This window comes from Toxorhynchites rutilus, chromosome 3, assembly GCF_029784135.1.
Source record: "Toxorhynchites rutilus septentrionalis strain SRP chromosome 3, ASM2978413v1, whole genome shotgun sequence".
Classification (NCBI taxonomy): Eukaryota; Metazoa; Arthropoda; class Insecta; order Diptera; family Culicidae; genus Toxorhynchites; species Toxorhynchites rutilus.
In genome coordinates this window covers 7044624-7067879 of record NC_073746.1, presented here as the reverse complement: position 1 = coordinate 7067879, position 23256 = coordinate 7044624, and the positions used below count along the sequence as shown (strand labels likewise).

The window sequence follows — 23256 nt, the reverse complement described above, 5'->3', positions numbered from 1 at the left end:
TTCCTTCGAACATGACCGTTTAAAAGTGGTTTCTTGAAAGGGCGATTAAAATAAGGGTCTGCATTAAGTTCATATAGTGCTCCCGTGGCCGAGTGGTTAGCGTCATAACTAACATGCCGGGTGTTCGGGTTCGATTCCCGTTCTGGTCGGGGGAATTTTTCGTCAAAGAAATTTCCTCCGACTTGCACTGTGATCACGCGTATTCTAGAGCTTGCCACTCAGAATGCATTCAAGGCGTGTTATTTGGCATAGAAATCTCAACTAAGTACTAATAAAAATGACGCAAGTAATACTACGTTGAGGCGGCGAAGTTCCTCTAGGAACGTTAGTGCCATTGAAGAAGAAGAAGATTAAGTTCATATATTTTTATATTATTGTCCCCAAAAAATAAGTGTTATTAATTTTTATCAATGATCGAATCCTTTGAAGACGAATTTAATGCGACACTAGAAGCTATAAAATACAACACGTTTGAAAGACTATTGAAAAAGCCGAAATTAATTCCGTGCTACTAAATTAAAGTCATTAATATTAATATCATACATTAATATCATTACATTAGACTCGTCTACACAGTGACCGGACGGATTTAGTTGGAAAGCATTTTATTAGAAGATAACGTTTCTTATCTTTGAAACAACTCTTCCTACAAATTTAATTCATTTGAAGAGCGTTTTTCGACGAATACGCTGAAACTTTGGTAGGAAGTATACCTCTCGTAAACCAATCAATTGACGCTGAAGTACTTCAGTGGTAGTCATGTGAAAAGGAAAAGATGTCCATGTTTTCCTTAGAAATCAATTTAAGCAAATTCATTGGGCTTTTTAATTAAATACAGAATATTATTTTGGAGCGATTTTTTTAAATAGTGCTGAAAACTTTAAGAAACGTCCACGTAATCCTACAACTATTTTCTTGTAGGATTGCGAAGAAAAATCGTGGCTTAAAATCGTAAGCTCATTTCAGGCAGTTGTTATTGAATAATCGAATTTTTGGTGGTATTTGAAAAGCTGTAACTTCGTGATAAATGAACACCTAAATTATATGCCATTTGATAGCTATACTTTTCCAGTTTTGGAGTGCAAGGTCACCGCGGATAATGCAATAAAGGACAAAAAAAAAGAATCGTAATCACGTTGGTCATATTGAACAGTGATCAGATAATGTGAAAGCTAAGTTTGCAGTTTTTGCTGAAAACGAAATTGAATCATATATAAAGAACATTGATCCACCATTACCCACCGTGTGGCGCTATCGCGCGAGGATAAAATTTTACCTGCCAATTCCAAAACCACCCCCGATAAGATAAACTAACTCCGATGTTGTGACAGACAAAGCACAAATTTAGCACTGATAAGAAGAAACAGAAAAATGTTTCAGTAGAAAATACGTCATTCACACGGCAGTACCTGGTCGCCTTGTTTGCTAATTTGACTCATCTTTCCGTTTCAGAATTGAAAACAAGCAGCCAAAATGTCGCTCAGCACCAGTGCAAATCTGGTAAAATATTTACTTTTCCTGTTCAATTTTCTCTTTGTGGTAAGTACTATGTTACACTGGCAAGTTTTGCACGCCATCTAAACACTCCACTTTCAGATCACCGGCATCACAATATTGGCCATTGGCCTGACGGTCCAGGGAGCGTATCACAATTTCAGAGAGATCCTTGATCCGCAGTTTTTCAGTGTGCCCACCTTTTTGATCGTGATTGGTAGCTTCATTTTTGTGATCGCCTTTTTCGGATGCTGTGGGGCATACAAGGAGAATTATTGCATGACACTGACCGTAAGATTATTTTCTCTTGGATATAATTGGTAGGGTGGGGAAAAGATATTCATTATTTAACCTTTAAATGACCGAAGAGAAATCGTGTTATGAACGTATGTCAAAGACAGACAGAAGCAATGAGAAAACACGCCGTAATTCACAGTCGAAAATGCAAGCCAGGCGAATGAAATGTGAAAAGGGTTTATGGTCCAGATACTGTAACAGCGAATTCAAGTTTCGTCGATTTCAAAATTGTTTATAAAATGATGAAAATCGTCAGGTTTGTTTTCTCAGTAGCTAAAAAATGCATAAAAACCGTTTGAATCATTTGAATAAGACCAATTGATGCCAAACGAATAAACGCAAAACATAACTGTATATGCGGATATCTATCTGCAAATCAAGAAACCCTCAATGGAGAGGGGGGCATAATCGAGTTTCCTCATAAAAATGACAACAACTTATCAAGTTTACCAGTTAAACGGCGCATATTTTACCTAGTGGTTCTTTGAAACAATGCTAAAAATATCTTGAAGTTTACGTAAAATGGAATCTTTATCCTCTCGCCTAATATTTTTGAAACACAGTTATCAATGTTTCCCAATTTTAGTTCTCAATTCTGCTGGTGTTGATCTTCATTCTGGAACTAGCAGCAGGCATCAGTGGATACGTACTGAGAAATGAAACTTATAATCTGGTCTCGAGCACCCTGCGAAGCTCGATGAAACAGTATGGAGGAAATACCAGCCAGGAGATTACCTACATCTGGGACGAGATCCAGGTTGATGTGAGTAAATTGAATTGATGATCGGGATAACAATGACTTTGCTCAATACACTTTCTTCGTGATAGTTCGATTGCTGTGGCGTGGTGAACTCCAGTGACTGGAAAATGAGCAACGAAGAGTTGTTCAAACCACCAGCTCTCCCAATGAGCTGCTGCAGGGCATCTCCAGGTTTATATTTATGACGAGATTATCAATTGATAATCATCCGCAATGTGTGTGTGTGTGTTTTTCTCATTTTTGTAGGTGCCATTGGACAAATTCTTTGCCAAGACGAGAAGCACCCAGAAACACTACGACAAACCGGTTGTATCACCTCCTTTGGAGATTTCATAAGATCGCACGCTGTAAGCTTGGGGGCGGCTGGAATCGCGCTGGCAGTTATACAGGTTAGATACGATACCACTGCGTTTGTTTACCATATTATTCTCATATCTGGTATCATTTCAGTTCTTCGGTATCTTTTTCGCATGTTATCTTTCGAAGCAAATCAAAGTTCAACACGGCCATACAGGCTTCTAAATTGTCGCACGAAGAAGTGCACAACATTTAGCGTTTGGAAAATTTACCGCTGTGCGCTAGCGCCATTCGAACATAGATGCCATCCAGACTTGCCCAAATGGTTGTGATTGTGTTTTGGATAACTAGAACAAATACATATATGTTTGTAACTTACAGCCCTCGTGCGTTTCAATTGTTCGTTGTTCCTCAATTCATTCTCACCTGCTCCCATCTCTTGAATTTCTATTTTAAAATAATTTAAAAATAATAAATGTACCTTTAACGAATGAGTTCAGGGTTACTGATTCGAAGTGTTACAAATGTGAAGTTCAGAGTAGAGAGTAGAGAGTAGAGAGTAGAGAGTAGAGAGTAGAGAGTAGAGAGTAGAGAGTAGAGAGTAGAGAGTAGAGAGTAGAGAGTAGAGAGTAGAGAGTAGAGAGTAGAGAATAGAGAGTAGAGAGTAGAGAGTAGAGAGTAGAGAGTAGAGAGTAGAGAGTAGAGAGTAGAGAGTAGAGGGTAGAGAGTAGAGAGTAGAGAGTAGAGAGTAGAGAGTAGAGAGTAGAGAGTAAAAAGTAAAGATCAGAGAGTAGAGAGTAGAGAGTAGAGAGTAGAGAATAGAGAGTAGAGAAAGTAGAGATAGTAGAGAGTAGAGAGTAGAAAGCAGAGAGTGAAGAGTAGAGAGTTTAAAATAAAGAGCAGAGAGAAAAGAGGACAAAGTATAGAGTAGACAGTAGGAAATGAAGAGTAGAGAGTTGAAAGTCGAAGTCAAAATTGAAAGAACAACAATTGGTCGCAGAGAAAGAGTAGGAGTTCAAGACATAGAGACATTTGGACTAAAAAAGAAACATTGAATAAAAGAAAAGAAAAGAAGAAGTTGCGAGAGTCTGTTTGAGTCCAACAGCAAAGCTATTCCAATGACTTTGCGGTAAACTTATTAAAACATAGATTTGGACCGCTAGCGTAAAAATAAAAGAAACAATAAAAATATAGGATGCTGTGTTCAAGACACGACCGCATTGTTGACGAAGAACTACACTTTAGTTTAATTCAAGTCGCTTGTTTATAACTGCGGATATTATTTTGAAATAACCATTCTACCAGTTTGGTCGCCCTGAAATGTTTTTTTTTATTGTAGAATCATTTTTTTTATTTATTTATTTATTAGGCTCATTAGCATTTTAGCTGTAACAGAGCCGGGTTTTAATCGTGTACATGTACATATGTTTATGTTTCTATAAATTGTAAATTACACAGTAGTTAGTAGTAGCCATTTAGGCGTCAAGTTTTCTGTTCCATTACATTATGGTAAATTACACAGTAGTAGTCATTTAGGCGTAAGGGTATTCTTTCTGTTCTTCCATTGTTCAGCAGACCAGACATCGGAGACAGTTGATATTGATCATTGTTGGGTTATTTATAGAACAGCAGCCCGATGTTTCTTGCAGAGCAGAGCAGTTGTATGGATGAATCGATCTTTGTTCCACCGTGGATCGATTTCCATCGCTGATGATGGTTGCGTGGACGTAGTTATTCTGTAACAACACAAAGATGGTCACTTGAGGGCCCTGAGTTTGAACTCACGATCGATCGCTTGGTAAGCGAACTTTGTAGAATCATTTGACGATAATCGTTTCATTCTTGTGCTCGAAAATGAAACTAACCTCTAAGGATGACATGCTCGAGATGAGCGCAGCTGTCATCCTTAGTGGAGAAAGTTTCGCTACTGGCAAGTGAAACCAAATCACATACCACATTCCAGAACGCCATTTACTTTCTTGGTGACTAAATAAGCGAAATAAACTCTATCTGCACGCGAACCCAAATAAATGAATGAATTATTATAACTAATTGAATAACTTGATATTCCCTAAACTATTTTTTGGTGCACAACCTTAATACCTGCTTCACCATACCGTCAGTTCAATGCATTGATGCATTGCACGAAGCCTTTATGATGACAGAAAACAAACAATGCTAAATGCTTGGAAAAAGGCTGAATATTTGCCTCAGCAGAGATTCATTACTAATACCCTAGCGTAAATAATTCCCTCCCGCTATCTCCTCTCCTTGTTAATAGTTATCATTTCAAATGGGGTTTCTGCGTAGCGAAGATGCACTATTTTTACGTATAGGTTATGAAGCACGCACGTACGCACACAAATATCCATTTATCGATGGCTTGAAGCAACTAAAAATACCAACCACTTACCTCTGTTTTGCACTCTTCTCAACAAAAGCCCTTTCTGTTAATATTGCCAGTCTAGATTAGCTTAGCTGTCATCCTTTGTGGAGAGAGTTTTCCTGCCGTCATCCGAAACCAAATCACTAACAAAATTCCAAAACATTTATTTTCTTGGTGAGCTGACGATAGCCTAGCTTGATGATTCTCCACACAATTGTGTAGCTCAAAACATTAATGCAATGGCGTCTGTTTGATGCAATGATTGCAATGCCAAAGATATCAGCGAGTGAGTAATTTGGTCGCGTCCACAGCTCAGTACGAAACGAAGACATGTGATGGCGCAAAACAAGAAAGAACGAGCGATGTTCATTGTTTCGAATCTAGAACGATACTGAAAGTTTGCCTTTCCTTCCTTTCCTTGTTGAATTAAAGAGACATTAAATTTCTTCAGTTCATTAGTCTCTAGCCTTCAAAAGGCCCTTGAAAAACTCTACACTTTTCTCATATTACTCCTCCACCCCCATTGCCTTGAGAAAACCATTCAATCCTTCGCCGTCCAGCTCGTTCAGCTCGCCCAGTAACGGTGTTGTCCAGTCGGTGTCCTCACGAAGAATGAAGTTTACCAATTCTATTCTATTCTTTGTTTTTGAAAGGCCTTAAACTTTGCAGGTCGTTCGCCTCTAAGAAGTTTGTCTCAGCAAGATCCATTGTATATACCCTAGGCAAATATTCCCCTTCGTTCTTCTTCTCTCCTTTGTTCGCGGAGACTTTACATCTTACGATTTCCCCTTCGTTGCTCGTTATTGACAGCTCTGTTCGGGAAAGCACACAAATGGACACAACAAATGTATGAGGAAATGGGAATGCTTCCAATTTTTCATCATTTTAAGCCATATACAGACTATGGGATTATAATGTACAGCACATCAAACAAATCTTAGGGAATTTCCGATTCGTTTGGTATATAGAATCCGTTCACGGCAAAAATAGTTATTAACGTTAACTTTATTTCATAAAAACGTTACCTGTTTTCTGATTTGACACCCTTAATGAAAGACGTAGTTCTACGTCAAAAGCCACTCTTGTCGAACCTACTGTTTCTCTATTCCTCTCTGAAAACAAACCAAAATATTACGACAAATCATCCAGTGTCAATTGTTTTTTTTTTCATTCTCCCGTGAAATTTGAACTAGTGACCTTCAGCATGAGAGGTACGGATGTTAAACACTACGCCTACTACAGCTGGTTCGGCTAAATACGGTCCATTTTAAGTAAGTGTTGGTGCGAAGGGAACGCTCCGTAGCATAAAAATTAAATTAGACCTGGTTGATCGGTGTTACCATAAAAACAATTGTAAATTTTCTTGACTTTGTAAATAGTGCTGGTGGTAGCGTTGATGTAAATGCGTTGAATTTTCAATTCAGTGTAGATGAGTAGAATATTTTAAAGCTGAAATAATAATTGTACAAAAACACATCAAATAAACAAAACTATGACTATTGAAAAAAATGGTTTGGAATTCATATCGCTGAAAGAGAATAATGTGCGTTCGTTGCATTAATGATGTTTCCGGATGAAGACATTGAGTATTTGAACTGAGAAACATACAAATACAGCTACAACTAATGAATATATCGTGTTCAATATATTCGAATACAAATTAAAACTGAATGTATCATGTAATTTATTATATGGTTTTCGTTGGATTCTGACATTTTCTTTTTACACAGTTTTTCAATTTCGTTTCAATTCATTTTGGCTTCTTCTTGTTCTTCTTCTTCTTTGTTAGTTTCATTAAGGCTTCGTACTCGAACGTTCATCCGCCGTTCATGTTTTGGCGATGATGATAATATTGTCATGAATTATAGAGGCTTTCAACATATTCAATTAATTCTCCTCTTGCCTTGAAAAAGGCCAATTTGGAAAACTACACCTAAACTCTCATCTGGCGGCCTAGAGAAAGGCCATTTGGATGCTCTGACTGCTGGTCGGATAACTATCGAATAGTAATTGCTGCTTAAAAACGGAAAAGATGGTTGATTTAAATAGTTAACTGCTGATATTTATGCTGATAAGTAACCCTCCTGTATGTTATTCTATGATATTTGAACCACCCTATAACATTGAAGATTTCTTAAAAGTTGTATAAAAACTGTAAATCATATACGATTCTGCATGCGGGTGTAATTTTTGCTACTCCAGTATTAGGCAGTAAGCGGTTCAATTTAAAAATTTGGTTTATTGGTGATTAATTTTCGTTTTACCATAAGTTGGTATCAAAGAGATGTTAGGAATGAACCAAAAAGGTAAGTTCATCTGATGGTGAGAAATTGAGGGTACAATGGGTGGCTCCTTGCGGGGGTAAGACGAACAGTGAAAAATAAGTGATGGAACAGTAATCTCCTTCTTTCTCTATGTACGCTTACATTTCAGTTGTTGCTCTGAAAAAAGATGAGAGATAAACACCCCTATTCTGTATTTCGACCGATTCGAAATATTTCGAACGACTTGATAAAATTTCATTCTGTATTCCATTCGAGTTGTTTTTGCATTTCGTTCGATCTGTTTCTCTTCGAACATTAAATGGACAAAACGTTCGAAATAGGAAAAGTGAAATTATAACTCGAACGAAATAACGGTTTCGATCGAAATGGAAATCCGTCGGAATACAGAATAGGGCTGAAAATGAAATTATTTCTCTAACGAGCTTCGACGCTTTACGCATCACATTACCCTGTCCGTTCAACGTCAACGTAACATGTGTTATTCCAGTTGAAAACATTTGAAAATACTTTTTTGTGAAACATTCGACCGAATATTTTTTTTTAAAAATCAGAAGGGTAGTGTCCAAAACACGACCGCATTGTTGACGTAGGACTATAAAATTATTGCGGAGAATAAATATTATAGAAATTTAAGAATGAATTCTCTAGTACAAATATTTGGTAGCACAGACAATGGTCGATGATTGAATGAAGTGCGCGAACGATTTACCAAGGATTAAAAAGCCAATTTGAGCAAAAACAAACGCTCAACATGAACTGTTGATTGCTCGTTGTCTAGAGTAAAACTGAAACACTGAACTTTTTGAATAGTTGTTTTCAGCATCTCTCAGAAATTGTGCATCTCCAACACTCCCAAAACCAGTCTTCCGTGTTTCACAAAAAACACTGCGTCCGGGATAAATATGTCCACGCTGCTGTTCGCAGTTTTGTGGTTGAATACAAACATGATTTTTTCGTACCTATGTTTGAAAATGTGACATGTTTGTATTCGTTGTATGTTTGGACATACGATGTTTAATCCCAATGTTTCACATGATGTTCGAACATGGTGTACAGTTTCTCTTGCATTTTCACCCCAAGCACCGGCAGTGCGTAGTGTAGAAGAAGCGAATCGGACACAACCACCACCACTCAACGCGTGGTGTGTTGGTATGTTGACATGGAGAAAATGCTTTCCTATCATGACAATGGATGCTTCGTCTAAAATATTGGGCAAATTAAATAAACCTCTTTATCTGTTCTGAACAAAATAAACGTCGATTGATATCAGAGTTTTTCACAATTGATATCATTATTTAGTGCACGCATCAATTTATATATTGAATTCATGTAACATTCGCTATTATTAGCTATTTGAACAAGTAAAATTGAATAGAGCGTGGGGGAGATGTTTAGTTGACCACAACAAATTTTGATTACAATATTTCTATAATTTTAATCGAATATAAGGTACCACAATTATTCAGCAGTGACATGTTAGGCGTGACGCTAATCACTCGACCACGGGAGCAACCATTTTGGCTGGATCTTTGAATACAAATGGCCAATACTGCTTGTTCGCGACGAACGCGACCCGAGCTATAAAACGAGCGAAGAAGAGGAGAAGGAAGGATGATGCAATCGCATGCACACATAGCATATGCAGTGCAGTGTAAGTGTAGCTTTTAGTTTTTTCCTTCATTCAGTTTGTGATAACATCGAGAAATTAATAGTGTGTTTTAGCCGCTGAAATTTCTCTGCAGGTTCTGCTGTGTGCCGCTGAAGGATGCATCTAAGACTAATTTTTGGGTATTTATTTTTTTTGGTCAGCATTTGTACGACGTCGCCCGCTGTGCAGTCGGTTCCCCAGACTTTAATTGCCAACATGCACGCAAAAAAATTCTCATAGAAAGCTTCTTTCTATTCAGAGAATGTTTCTTTGCACGAAACCAAGGATTATTCAATCAGACTTGCAAAATATGTATGAACTCATGGCCTCTCAGCTCATGTAATTTTTGTAATGCGAATTAAATTTCAAGTTCGTTTCTGTGAAAAAGTATTCTACGAAGAAATGTTTTGGGATGAATAATTTCTTTCCGTGTATGAAAACGAAACGAAAGCAATGAATACTGCGACATCGGGTGATATGTTTGTACATGATGTTCTTGAATTATAAACATCGTGTTTGTTTTCACATGTCTATGTGTGTGTATCGGGATAGACACTCAACACTAGCGAGAATCATGTTCGAATTCAAACAAAAACATGGAATTTACACATCGTGTGGACATGTGTAAGTGTTTTTCGGAAGACTGCCCACAACTATCATTTCTCAAAGAAATAATCCATCTATTATATCATGTAGTTTCTTCTACAGAAAGTTCAACCGCAATCGTTAGAGTGATGATGGCAACGGCGGCCATAGCAACCGTTACGGAACAAATCTTCATTTTGAGTTTTCCACCGAAGAACACAGTCGCTCATCATTGGAAAATACCTTCTTTTCATGCTCTGCCGCTACAATACCGGAAACAATTTTCAAATTCATGAAAATAAATTATTGATCGGGAGAATGTTACCAAAAAGCGCGAAGACATAGCTGAATTTACTTTGAAGAAGCTATTTCATTGCAAAAAGTTATGAAAATCAATTACTATAGAATGCATCGAAACATTTCAAACAACTCATTTCAAGAAAGTTCTGGTGACCGATGAATGGTTTTGTAGAGACATTTCAATATAGATTGATGATTCGTTCTTGCCCTCGCGAGAGCAATTCACTCGCGGAAGCTATCGTCGCAGTCTTTTTCGCAAGTGACACATTCGATATGCGAAGAAAGACTAAAGCCAGGTTCTTCAGGGAATAGAAACGACAGAAGTCCGGTTGGTCTTGAATCTGCCGGCGTACGAAATAGATCAATTTCTTCATTAACCATCCATTTTAAATTGAATCTATTGCCAGGCATAAATTTAATACAATTTCGATCCCTTACAGATGAATCTCACAAGCGCAGCTAAGTATCTCCAATCATTATACCCAAGCGAAAAAGGAACAAGAAACTCATTCAATGAATACTGTCATTGATGCAGGAAACCATCTGCTGTAGATCTACTGAAGTGAGGTTAGATTGTGCCCAAATCGTATGCTTTTAAACGTATTTTCAGTACATGTACAATGTGTCCCATTTCATGTCGCAATCTCAACAACCACTAACTGTGGTCAAGTACTGTCACTGCCACGAGGTTATTAGTTGCTCCACCCTAGCACGAGAAATTAAATGCGGTTCACAGAAAATGTATTAGATCGTCGTTTTCGCTTATATTATCGACCTATTGCGATTCTATAATTACACTAGGGTAGCTTTTTACGCGGAGGATACGTGCCGTGTAAAACAAAAACCGCGTCAAAAAGCGTAGATCCCAAATCCGCGTAAATTCCAAAATCCGTGTAAAAATCATTAGAATGAATCAATGAATTATTAATTTAAAAAGCAACCCATATTATAACAATTGATTAACTGATTTTTTTTTGCATTCTACAATCATGATAACAGTTTCTCGTTTTATTTCTCAGCTACTAAGCAGTGGTACAATACAAACCGATTTCGTGAAAAATCACATCAATCAGCACATTAAATTTTTACGCGGTTGATGCGTGCCGCGTAAAAAAATCGCATAAATATCAAAATCCGCGTTAAAAAAACCGCGTAAATCTCGAAATCCGCTTAAAAAACCGCATGAATTTGGAAATCCGCGTAAAAATGAAATGCGTAAATTCCTGAAACAGCGCATAAAAAAAGTGGCGTAAAAAGCGACTTCAGTGTATCTAAAAGTGTACCTACCAATCACATTAAAGAAGTTTGGCCTTTCGGAATCTTTCAAAAGACACTATATAAAGATAGGTTATCGCAGAAAGGTATTAGATTGTATGGTTTCTATAGGATTCTTTCATCGATTCTCTCTTTAGCAGTACGGCGTTTATGAAGGAACTCCAGGAAACTAATGTGTTCCGGATCACCGAGGGAAATCCGAGGGAAACTACTAAATGATACTTTATCAAATTCTTCGGATTGTAATAAAAAGACGTGTGACTTTTTTGGGTGTCGAAGTCGGAAAGAAAATTTATTTCAACAATTAATTTGACAGCAATATGTTTATCCCACCCTTAGGGCATTCGTATACTAATACACAGCATTTGACAGCGTCAAACATGTCCGGGTCGCAAATGCAATTTGTTCCGATTGCTTCCAAACTCAGAAGAAAGAGAAAACCCACTATTAATAACTTAAACAATGAAAACTTTTTCGTTAAAAGCACTTTCTAAGAGAACAAAAAGTTTAGTTGTTTTAATTGTTAGTTATACGTCCGCGAATAGTAAATGGCGCATTGGTTTACAAAAGCGTTTGTCACCACTGAACAATGGTCGCACAATACCTTACCAAAATTGCTTTGGCCCACAATTCTTTGTTATTTTTTTCCCGTGTCTTATTTTTCCGGATCAAAGTATTCACCAAACTACCGCTGCTCCTTCCAAACGGTCGCTGATCGTTTCTTGTTAATCCTCGTCGCCACTGATGTGTTCTGGATCACCGAGGAAAATCCGAGGGAAACTACTAAATGATACTTTGTCAAATTCTTCGGAGTATAATAAAAAGACGTATGACTTGTTTGGGTGTCGAAGTCGGTACAAAAGAAACCAACTTTACAATCATGGAAAGCATGTTTTTCATGATATGCCTTAAGATTATTCATCCTATTTCCAATACAGCTTTGTAACTAGCTAAACATTATCATTATGGAACTCATTCGGTATAGCTATTAAAGAGCTGTATTTCGAATTCAAACATTTCATCATTTCAACGGAACCGCCCAATTGTTATCTTTACTTGATGGAATAGGATTAATTATTCCATCAAAAAATAACATTAAATGAACGTCGGTTCATCGCTAAATTTACCAAGGTTCTCTGAAAAGAAGTCTTGATGTAAATGCCAAAAATATTAAAGAATTTGTAGAATAAGTTCTATAGAAAGGGTACAAAATGTTTCGGAGTTGACCAATTTCGAACATTAAACAATCATTGATGATATTTTTTTACAATGATTGAAGATATTTTTGATTCGTGACAACCCCATATCGATAACACAATCTAGATGGTTCAGAAAGGATGGATAAATTCCTCAGTGTTCGGATTTGACAATTGGTAACACGTTACGTATGTAAACAATATTTTATTCTATATCATCTCTTCGAGTAACGAGGGAAACACTTCCTATAATTAATCGACCTTCCTAATTCACCAGTTTTTACTTATTGTGTTATGTATTCACTACTCTGTACTCGCAACATTTATAAAAATTTGTACTATATTATTTATTTATGTGTGCTCCTTTTTTCACCTAAAAATAGACTTCATTCCAATTTTCGAGTAACGAGGCGCGTTGTGATACTAAATTTGTCGCAGTAATAACTGTAAACATAACAACTGTTTTATATCAACCCGCTTTGACACATGTAAATTCGGAAAATCATCCACTCTCGACTTTTTCACTTTGTTTCTCTCATAAAGGATAATCATGAATCGATTCTCGGACATCGCTGGCCTCGAGGCTGCGCGCGCACCCTTTCGAGCCGCTTCCATAGTCCATCAACAGGTAATCCACCTGAATAAACCTGAGCAGCTGGATTCGATACTATTGGTATGTTCAATCCAACGGGTTTAATACCATGGGGATACCAATCCCCGGTATATGGACCGTCCGCTGGCTGTGTGCTGTCGCTATCATATTCGCTTTCATTGCCATCACTCTCCATTGACGAATCCAGCAGATTTCGACGACAGTCATTGATTGGATTCTGTTTCATAAATAGATGACAGAACATATCGAATGGTGTTGGTTGGGGTCCCTCGTTGTCTTGTAGCAGATTCTCTTCATACAGCGGATCATGAAAAGGTGATGCTGGTTCCTGGTAGTCGGGAGTTCCGAGCCAGTGTTCCACTCGCTGGAACGTTGTTTCTTTGGGTATAAAATTAAGTATGCTTGTGTATAGTGGGAATCCGTCCGGAGTGCTGTTACCGGAAATAGCTTCAGGAATCAGAGATACGTCCTGCATCTCGAACGAAGAATTCAAGAAATTCTTCCACTGTAAATACCGAAGAACATCCACATCATCATCGCCATATGAACGGCACTTTTCCCGTTGGGAATGATCACGATCGAAATCGAAGGACGGACTTGGTGTAGAACATCTACCAATCGGGACATCTTCGTATTGTTTCTTCGCCATAGCTTTCATGAGCATATCTTCTTCCAGATCTCTTATATCGATCATACCTTCTCCACTTCGAATGTTCAAATACTGAGACTGACGATGCTTTTCGAAACCAGGTGGTGGCGAGGGTTGAGATTCGCGACAACGTGAAAACCATTTCTCCACCTCGATATTACAGCTTGACTCAGATGACATGATTTACAAGTGATTACGGTTATTTTTAGAATCTTCCGATAGCTTCACTAAAACACGATTTTGCTCCGTTAATTGATGTTGAGCTACTAGGAAATGCACACAGTAGGTGCACTGTTCAGCAGAGAACTAATTCACCTGTCATCTTAGGCCTCGTTTTATATCGATCAAATAATGTTCCGAACAATGTGCAGGTAACATAATGTACGCTCAAATGAGGTAACAAACATTTCCCGTATATGTCGGGTAGATTTACATGTTTTAGAGGTATTTGGCATCTCGCATCTACCTGCGATCAATGGACTGTTGCATCGGTTATTATTTTTTATCCTACGACCATTTGATGGACAATTTCGATAGGCTGAGCATTATCAGTCGAACAGATGAATCTCACTGTGGGTCACAGACTTGGTTTACCATGGTCATGGTTGAATGACCGATATTATATTCCCTTCATGAAAATACCATCAAGCTCATCATCGTTCAAAATCTATTGGCTTCAAACTCAAGCGTTTTTACGCGGCATTCATGAGATGGACTTTTCATTGGAAGAAATGAAATCCTTGAAAGATCGTTCTTGACGAATCGCTTTTCTAAACTCGTTTGATTCAATGATTAAATCGGTACCAGAGAATCGATCTTCTAATAAACAAAAGTCTTTTTACAAATCTATCTACTTGATCCTATCAGCATTTGTATGGAAGTAAATCGTAGAAGAATCAGACAGAGTCCGCCAGCAAGCTTAATGAAGCGATCTAACAACATTATTATAACAACATTATGTTTGTAAAGTCACCTAACAACCTATGATGAGTTTTAAAGTGATGTACACTGAAAATCAAATTTACAAAAAAAAATCTAAGATCGAAAAAATCAAAAGAAAAAGATCGATTTTCGCGATTTTACTCGAGTACGAAGCATCGATCCAAAAAATCGGAAATCGAAATGGAAGAAATCGATCTCCTAAATATCGATCTAAGATTGCCCAATCCTAGTTCATACGTTGAGTGTGGAAATACAAATCGATCCAACGGAAATGATTGTTCTATATATGTTTGCATTCAGAAAATTTCACATTTATGAACGAGAGGTATGCTGCCGTAATTTTGCAAAGTGACGCAAGCGCCCGAGGGAAGAATTTTCAGTACGAGGCTTTTCTTAAAATTGCATGTATAATCAGCATACGTGTACACTACAAAAATCTGATCTGTACAAAATGTGTACACTAGATGAAAAAACATTGCCGTTGGCTTGATTTTTGAAAAAAATCAGTTTTATTTGAGTAAAATTACCAGCGCCAGTTTTTTGTGGAAACAGCGAATTTAAAATCGCTGTTTCCACTACCTATTGGCGTTGATCCATCAAAGCATGCGAGAATCTGTCTCCAACTATTTTTGCACACAACCAGTCAAATTTCTTTCGCGTTTTCCAAGTTTTACCTAAATATAAGTGAGTGAAACGATATGGAGCTAATTCGTGAGTACGATAGCACTAGTGATAGTGAATCTGAAGAAGCGGCGGTCCATGAAGCACTTGTTGAGATCCGAAGAAAGCCACTTTGCAAGCGCCAGGAAGCTCATCAGCAGTATGTAGAGCGTAGAAAACTATCACGGGCCGTAATAGCTGTTGACTGTTTCTGTGATTTGAAGTGCTCTTCACACATTTCAAAAGGCAGAAGATTTGAAATCAATGAAATTTATTGCAACATATCTTTGGATAAGAAAAGATCGTTCATACTGGAACACAGCTCTCGTCAGGATATAAAACGTAGACGTGTTGAACGTGGTTCTGGATTCAAGCGGACGTATACGTATGCTTTTAGGCTGACCGATGAAAGGGATTCTGTCTATCCGGTATGCTTGAAATTCTTTCTAAACACATTAGGATATCAATCGAACAGCAAGTAAGTTACAGAATACGTTTATTATGTGTAACTAAAATTGTCAATATTTCATAATGTGTAATTTATTCTAGCAATTTAATATATAGAACACATAAATCAACCAACAAGGTGCTGCCTGTGAATAATCACAATTTAAGGAAGGTTCCATTGAAACCTCTTGCACAAGCTGTACAGGAAGATATACTGTCCTACAATCCAACCATTTCACACTACAGAAGAGAGCACGCGCCGAATGTCCGTTACTTACCGTCGGATCTAACATGTAAGAAAATGCATGAACTATTCATAGTCCGGCGTGAAGATAAGTCTCTAAAAGGATGCAGTTATTCATATTACAATAAGATACTATCGGGTATGAAAATTCACTTCACCAAACTTGGTCATGAGCTCTGTGAACAGTGTCGTGTAGCAGAAATTCATTTGAAAACGACTGGTCATCGAAAGCAGAACCACGAAAGGATTGAGTTTCGCAACGAAGTTTCAATGACCAACGACAAAAGTGATGAGAATGAAAATCATCTTGAGCGAGCTGAAAGTAACTGTAGTTTCGAATTCGTCTCAGCTGCACCAGAAGTGAATGATGAGAAATGTGCTGAATGCATTGCTTGGTTAAAACACCGTGATGCAGCTATCACATCGCGACATGAATATGAAAAAGATAAAACACTTGCTGAAGGTCTTAAAGTTTCCGTGGATATGCAGAAGGTTTGAATTTTTTTATATTTTTCAAGTTAATTAATACCTATATCTTTCCTTCGATCTAAAATAGGTAATTCAGTTGCCAAGAATGGAGCGATTTAAGGATGTCATTTTTGCCAGGAGAATTGTTGCCATGAATGAAACATTTGCACCACTAGCAGGAGGAAAGAATGGAGCAGTCCATGCTATGTTATGGAACGAAACCATAAGCGGACGAAAGTCATCAGATTTGATGAGTGTTTTCTCAAAACATCTGATTTTGAATGGTTCCACGAAAAGGGTTCTATACTGGTTAGACAATTGTTCTAGCCAGAACAAGAATTGGAACCTTTTCATTCACATGATTCTGTTAGTCAATTCTTCACTCGTGAACACTGAAGAAATAACGTTCAAATACTTAGAATCAGGACACACTTTCATGTCTGCTGACGCGTTTCATGCCGCCGTTGAGCGAAGTATGAGGAAACATCAGAACGGAGAGCTCTACACATTTTCCGACTTTGTTACGTGCGTCGAGCAGGCTAATGTAGTTGAGAAGCCGATCGTAACAATAATGAACTACACCGATTTTTTCCAAAACAAAATACAATTAAAGCCATCCGCATTAAAACACATGAAGCAGCGTCCCAAATTATCTGATGTAAAACATATACAGTTCACGCGAGGATGCTTTGAGTTTTGCTACAAGATACGTTTTGATGGAGAATTTAAGAGAGTGCAACTGTTCACCAAAACTCAGCTGAAAGAAGTGAAGAAACCGTCATTTACCCTCCAATCAACACTAAGCTTTAATTCTTCCGAAAGAGGAATTGCGCAGTCGAGGAAAGAAAATATCGTCAAGAAGCTTTGTCCCTTGATGCCTGAGAAAAAACGACACTTCTGGGGAGACCTCACGATCAACAATAACACTGATGACGATTAATTATTTAGTTACAATAAAGATTGTAATGTGCAATATGATAACAGAAATACATCTCAATCTAGGATAAAATATTCCTTCAAGCTGACTTTCATTTTATGAACTTGAATATTGAACGAGATTTTAAAATAAAGATTCTAAATGCGTGGTTTACAGTTCTGATAGAAGATGGTTATTATAAATGTAGCACTGCGTGGGGATGGACTGTTTTCCATTAAAACATTAAAAGTGGTTTCTTACAAGAGAGAAGAGATGTGACTCTCATTATGCTAAACGTCCATTATGGAATATGTTGCTGTGTGGAATTTACTGTCCCAGCTCGTTTATTCTATGCCCTCAAATCAGATAAAAAATAACATCGCATAACAATCAGCTTGATCTAATCATAGTGGAAATTGGCGCTTGCGCCGCCTCACAATGGAAATGGCGCTTGCGCCACTTCGTTTTCAAGCTTTTACGGGGTCATTTTTGCACATTTCTGCAAAATTTCGCGGTTCATTGAAAGTATTTTGTATTCTTTATCGATCTATAACAAAAAACGAAAAACGTCAACCTTGGCGCTTGCGTCACTTTGCGAAATTACGGCAGTATGGCATTCAAAATAATTAAATAATCTTCTAAATGATAACTTATAATTAGCACTGCCAATATAAGTCTCGCCAATGTACATCGTGTATTTCAAACATTTCCTATCAAAAGTGAGACCTTCGATGTACGGAAAACTTCCAACCTAAGAAGATATCATTATAATCAAGATTTGAACCCAATATTTATGATCCCTTCTGTCTCACTTATTACTGTTCAGTGTTCAGCTTCTGTTACCGGTGTCGTTCGTTTGAAAACACCCACCCACAATTACCCGAGCATTCTGAATACGCACAACAGGTCAACAGGGATTTGATTTTTGGAGGACGCACTAACGTTTTATTGACGGGTAGCACTCGTTGTTGATTTCCGATAATCCTCTTATGTAACTTATGCTTTCTTCATAACTAACTATTCCTATTCTATTGACTTCAAAAAAAGAGCAAAGAGGTAGACGAACTAGAGCAAATGCCACCAAGCACACATGAACAGGTAAACCTAAGACTACATCCATCGGTAGTCAAATTTCCAGAGACTGTTTCGTAATGGGGGCGTTTTTTCGTCAGTGAAACTTTTTATTTCCGTTTATGGATGCTTTTCAAGATACTGTGAAGCAAGCAATTAGCGGCGTTTTGAGGTTCCACTACGGATTAATCTTTTTTTTCTTCAACGTTAGACATCTATTTGCCCAACAAACTTATGTCCTTCGGAGGTTTCGATCTCCAAAGCAAATGACGTAAAGTGACATCCCCTTTTTTCAACTAATTTATGGTTGCACTGCTCTAGCCCCAAATAATACTGATTTTGCTTGTGAACCAATAAGCGAAAGAACAGGGAGTTCCGAATGCTAATCTAGGGATTATATATCTGCCTTCTTATATTGGAATATGAAAATTGTGTTCTTTCGAAAAAATGTGATGGCTGCCGAAATTGGTTTAGCTTGAATCTCACATCCTTAGAAGGTAGCGTATGGTTGACAAAAAAAAAGTGTGTTGTAACATAGCTTAGAAACCAATGATTATGTTTTCACCATTTTCAATAATTTCATTCGAGCAGGTATCGTAAACTAGTCATTATGACCCTGGTCTCGAATCGAAAACTGATCAATTACATCTATGAATTACTACAAACGATTTCAATGATATTTTGCCACATTTGGACTTCCACGCTCACCGATCACCAAAAAGATTTTTTTGTTATCAATACCTTCAAACATTCACGTTTTTTTCACTAAGCGGACGTTCATGAACCCAATCGCAGAATTGTTCATTTATTGATCTTTTATTTGACCCTTCACAATTCTCTTTTACTATAAATTTACTTCTACCAAAACTCGTCATTCTAATATCCAAATTATTTTCAGGCACAATTCTCGTTCAAGATTTTTCAATCCCTCGCAAATAACATGCTCCTCCGTTACATGGAATACATGTTTTATACAGGAAATATAATAAAATGAAGACATCTCAAATCAGACGATCCAAGATCAATTTCGTTGGCGCAAGATCATCAGATACCAGACAAGAATTTAAATTTAGAACGTGGATTGAAAAACTATATTTTTCTTCAATGATCCTAGACCAGCCATACTCAACCTACGGCCCACCGGGCTTTTCTGGTTGGCCCGTCTGACCCGTTACCATTTTGTATGTGTAACAATCACGAAAACTTAAGAACTCATTTAAGAAACGTGAGATGAAAATAATCGAGTTTGACACATAACACATTATTAAACATTACAAATTTTCACATTAGTGATTTGTCTAGTTGAGTGATAATAGTAGATTAAATATCTATTAAATATATTTAATCCGATTATTAGGGCTAATCCTGCTGACGTTAGTGAATAAAAATGAATATTAAAGTATGAATATGACATCTTTATGGTACCATATCAGATAACAGGTTTATTATGGAAGAGTTTTAACGTTAATAATAATTTTATCTCTGAACGGATTTTGATGGTTTGTATTCCAATCGAATCGGAAATTCTCCACAAAAAATACGACTAATAAATGATTTAAATTGTGTGCTCCCGTGGCCGAGTGGTTAGCGTCATAACTAACATGCCGGGTGTTCGGGTTCGATTCCCGTTCTGGTCGGGGGAATTTTTCGTCAAAGAAATTTCCTCCGACTTGCACTGTGATCACGCGTATTCTCTAGAGGTTGCCACTCAGAATGCATTCAAGGCGTGTTATTTGGCATAGAAATCTCAACTAAGTACTAATAAAAAATGACGCAAGTAATACTACGTTGAGACGGCGAAGTTCCTCTAGGAACGTTAGTGCCATTGAAGAAATGATTTAAATTAACGAAAATTGGAAGCATACACATTTTCCTACCATGTTTTCGTGGCCGAGTATATATCAACGAGGTACAGAATTTGAATATAAGCCAATCGCGATTTCAAATTATAGTATCCACAATTCATCAGTCATCTAGCAACGACCAGACGGCAGCGAGGCATTCGAAATGGCCTTTCCCAAAGTCGAGTAGGCTAGTTTTCCAAATTGGTCTTTTTCAACGCTGAAGGTGAAATATAAAAGCAATTGAGAGAGCGAAACAAGAGACAAATGCAAATGAGCACGCGTTTACCTCTTTCGCATACTTTGCCGCATACACGGCCCTGACCGAAAAGGATACAGGCTCACGTTTCTGCTCTCCTTTTTACTCTTGAAAAACTGGAAGCGGGTTATATCTGTGATATAACCGCAAGGTGAACGTAGGACTAATGTTGACTTAGCAATCAATCAGTGTTGCCACATTTCATATGTATCAGAGGGGTTAACAATCCTGTACTTTTTCTTCCAAAAATCTGTACCATGGATAATATTTGTTGTATAGTAAAATCAGTTTTTTTAGAATGAAAAACATACTCATTTATTTACTACAAATACTACATTTACAATTGCAAGTCATTTGTGTGTTTGATGATACTTGTACATAGTTTTTCTGAATCTAGATTCTATATTATGATTCATTAAAATTTTCGAGCGGCCGCCACGATGTTGAATCAAATCTTTTGATCTCAAAATAGCGTTAATCGTATCGTTGCTGAAGCTTTTCTTTTTATCTGATTATATACAGGAAAAAATCGCATGACAGATGCCGAGAAGTGACACATAGTGAGAACGAAGTAGGCATCGAAGTGCCGAAAATACGAGCGAACCGTCAATTCTTTTAGACATGTAAATGCTCGTTTTCTGAAACTGACTGATCAATTATTGCATTGTAAATGGTTTTTTTGATCAGTAGCACCAAGCGATACTGCGATGTAAAAATCGTCATGTAGCTTAATGTAGCTTCGATCAAATGTAAGAAATTCCACATGCGGAAAAAAAACTGTACTTTTTGCGAAAATCTGTACCCTGTACCGTTCAGAATCTGTACCAAAAATAACAAAAAAAATCTGTACCTTTCCAGGTAAATCTGCATGTGTGGCAACACTGCAATCAATAAGTAACAAGCATATAACTCTTAGATATTTCATCTTTCGAATAGAGTAATTATATTATCATACCACTTCGTTTAGTAGGAAAATAATTATTAACGCTCAAAGGAGGAATCGATTCCTCCTCGAAAAGCATTCGATAATAGAAATGACTACAGAAAAGAAAATGAATTGGGAGAGAACAGCACTTCCCGGCGTCAACTTATATATGGATTTTCGTGATTGCAATAACCGGTTTACAAAGCTATTTATAAGCTATATGAACACGTTGTCGGGTCAATAATTAACAATCATGTCTATGGAATGGAGTAATTATCATACCATTCCGTTCATTCCGAGGTATCAACGTTCAACACCTTGCACTCTTTCGTCTTCGAAACTATGAACTTACTCTACGGTACAGAAATGAAACACGTAGTCCTACGTCAAATCACCTTCCAAACTGCCGCCTGCAAAGTTACGAGTTGAAAATTTATGAAGACATTCTAATCAAGTCGAATTTCTTTTTGTCAGAGAAATTCTCCTGAATTCCACATTGGTTTCGGAGATGTGATTTTTATGGCTTGGGGAGAATTTTCTCAAGAAGGCGTGGTATATATAGCTTACTTTCAACACGAATGAACAGTCAGAAGTGCAACGAAGTTCTTCAGAATCATTTACTGCTGTTTTTTCATGAAAAACAATGTGACAAATGGGTAATTTGGCCCCAATTAATAAAATCTGGAAGGTCATGGCATGGTTTAATGAATAGGGGCTTCCGATTCTGGACTGGTCAGCTTTTATCAAATATTCTATACAAAAGTTATTAAAAGAGCAAAGGGTGACATCGAAATTAATGAAAAATTGTAACTTCGTGATAAATGAACACATCGAATTCGGCAGAGCTCGAGCGAACTTGAGTAAACTCTGCACGCCGTAACTCACCAGATCATATTGCATCGTAATGGCTGACGAAACCTACGTCAAGGTGGACTTCCATCAACTTTAGAGAGGAATATTACGTCACCAAACTCAAATTTGATATTTTGGTTGTCATTTAAAAGAAGGAAATGTCGAAGTTAGTGCATCCTACATCTCTTCTGGAGCTGTAAACGCTGAGATATACAAGGAAGTCGCTCTTATTCTACGCGGCTAATGACGTGAGATGGCTCAAGTGACTGCATTCCCGTAGGCGAATGGCGTGACTATAGTTCGTCACTAGGTGAGATTTGAAGTCGTGTCCTCATTTGTTATCGACTCGAGCGTCAAATAGGAGCTAAATAGTAAAGTGGCTTCCAGAATAAAGTAGTAAACTTTGCAATCTCACGTCACTCGCCGCGCGGAATAAAGGGGAGTGTGTCTTGTTTTGGCTTGATCTAGTAGGGGAGGTGGGGGTAAAACGGACATTTTAAGAAGAACTTCAATTATATCTTTGGAAACTCATGTTTCCCAAAATTTGATGCAGTTTCTTGCAATTCAATATACTGTTTTTCTACCTAATTGACCAAATATTTTACAAAAAAGTGTTTTTCAATGTTTTTAGCTGAAATTAAAACAGACCACAACGTACAAAATTTGTTTCGAGGCGGGTAATATGGACATATAGTGGGGGTAATATGGACAAGTTTGCAATACATGAAGCGTAAAGGTTTATCGATCGGGAGAGGAATAATTTTATTCAACCAAGGTCTGAACTTATCACGAATATCCGTTAAATGATGAAAAAATCGAATTAATCCACTTAGAAGTGATATCGTG

General features: G+C 37.4%; 1 protein-coding gene across 3 annotated transcripts in view; it reads left to right on the top strand.

The window, feature by feature from the left end:
- LOC129777256 (CD63 antigen) overlaps positions 1-3228 on the top strand; it is an 11991-nt gene extending 8763 nt beyond the window's left edge. For all 3 annotated transcript variants that reach the window (XM_055783429.1, XM_055783427.1, XM_055783428.1), the window contains exons 2-7: positions 1453-1539; positions 1597-1785; positions 2378-2554; positions 2620-2722; positions 2798-2940; positions 3002-3228. In XM_055783429.1, the coding sequence (XP_055639404.1) occupies positions 1474-1539; positions 1597-1785; positions 2378-2554; positions 2620-2722; positions 2798-2940; positions 3002-3073 (750 nt within the window). In that variant the 5' untranslated portion in view covers positions 1453-1473 and the 3' untranslated portion in view covers positions 3074-3228. The remainder of the gene's footprint in view (positions 1-1452; positions 1540-1596; positions 1786-2377; positions 2555-2619; positions 2723-2797; positions 2941-3001) is intronic.
- Positions 3229-23256: the final 20028 nt, after the last annotated feature.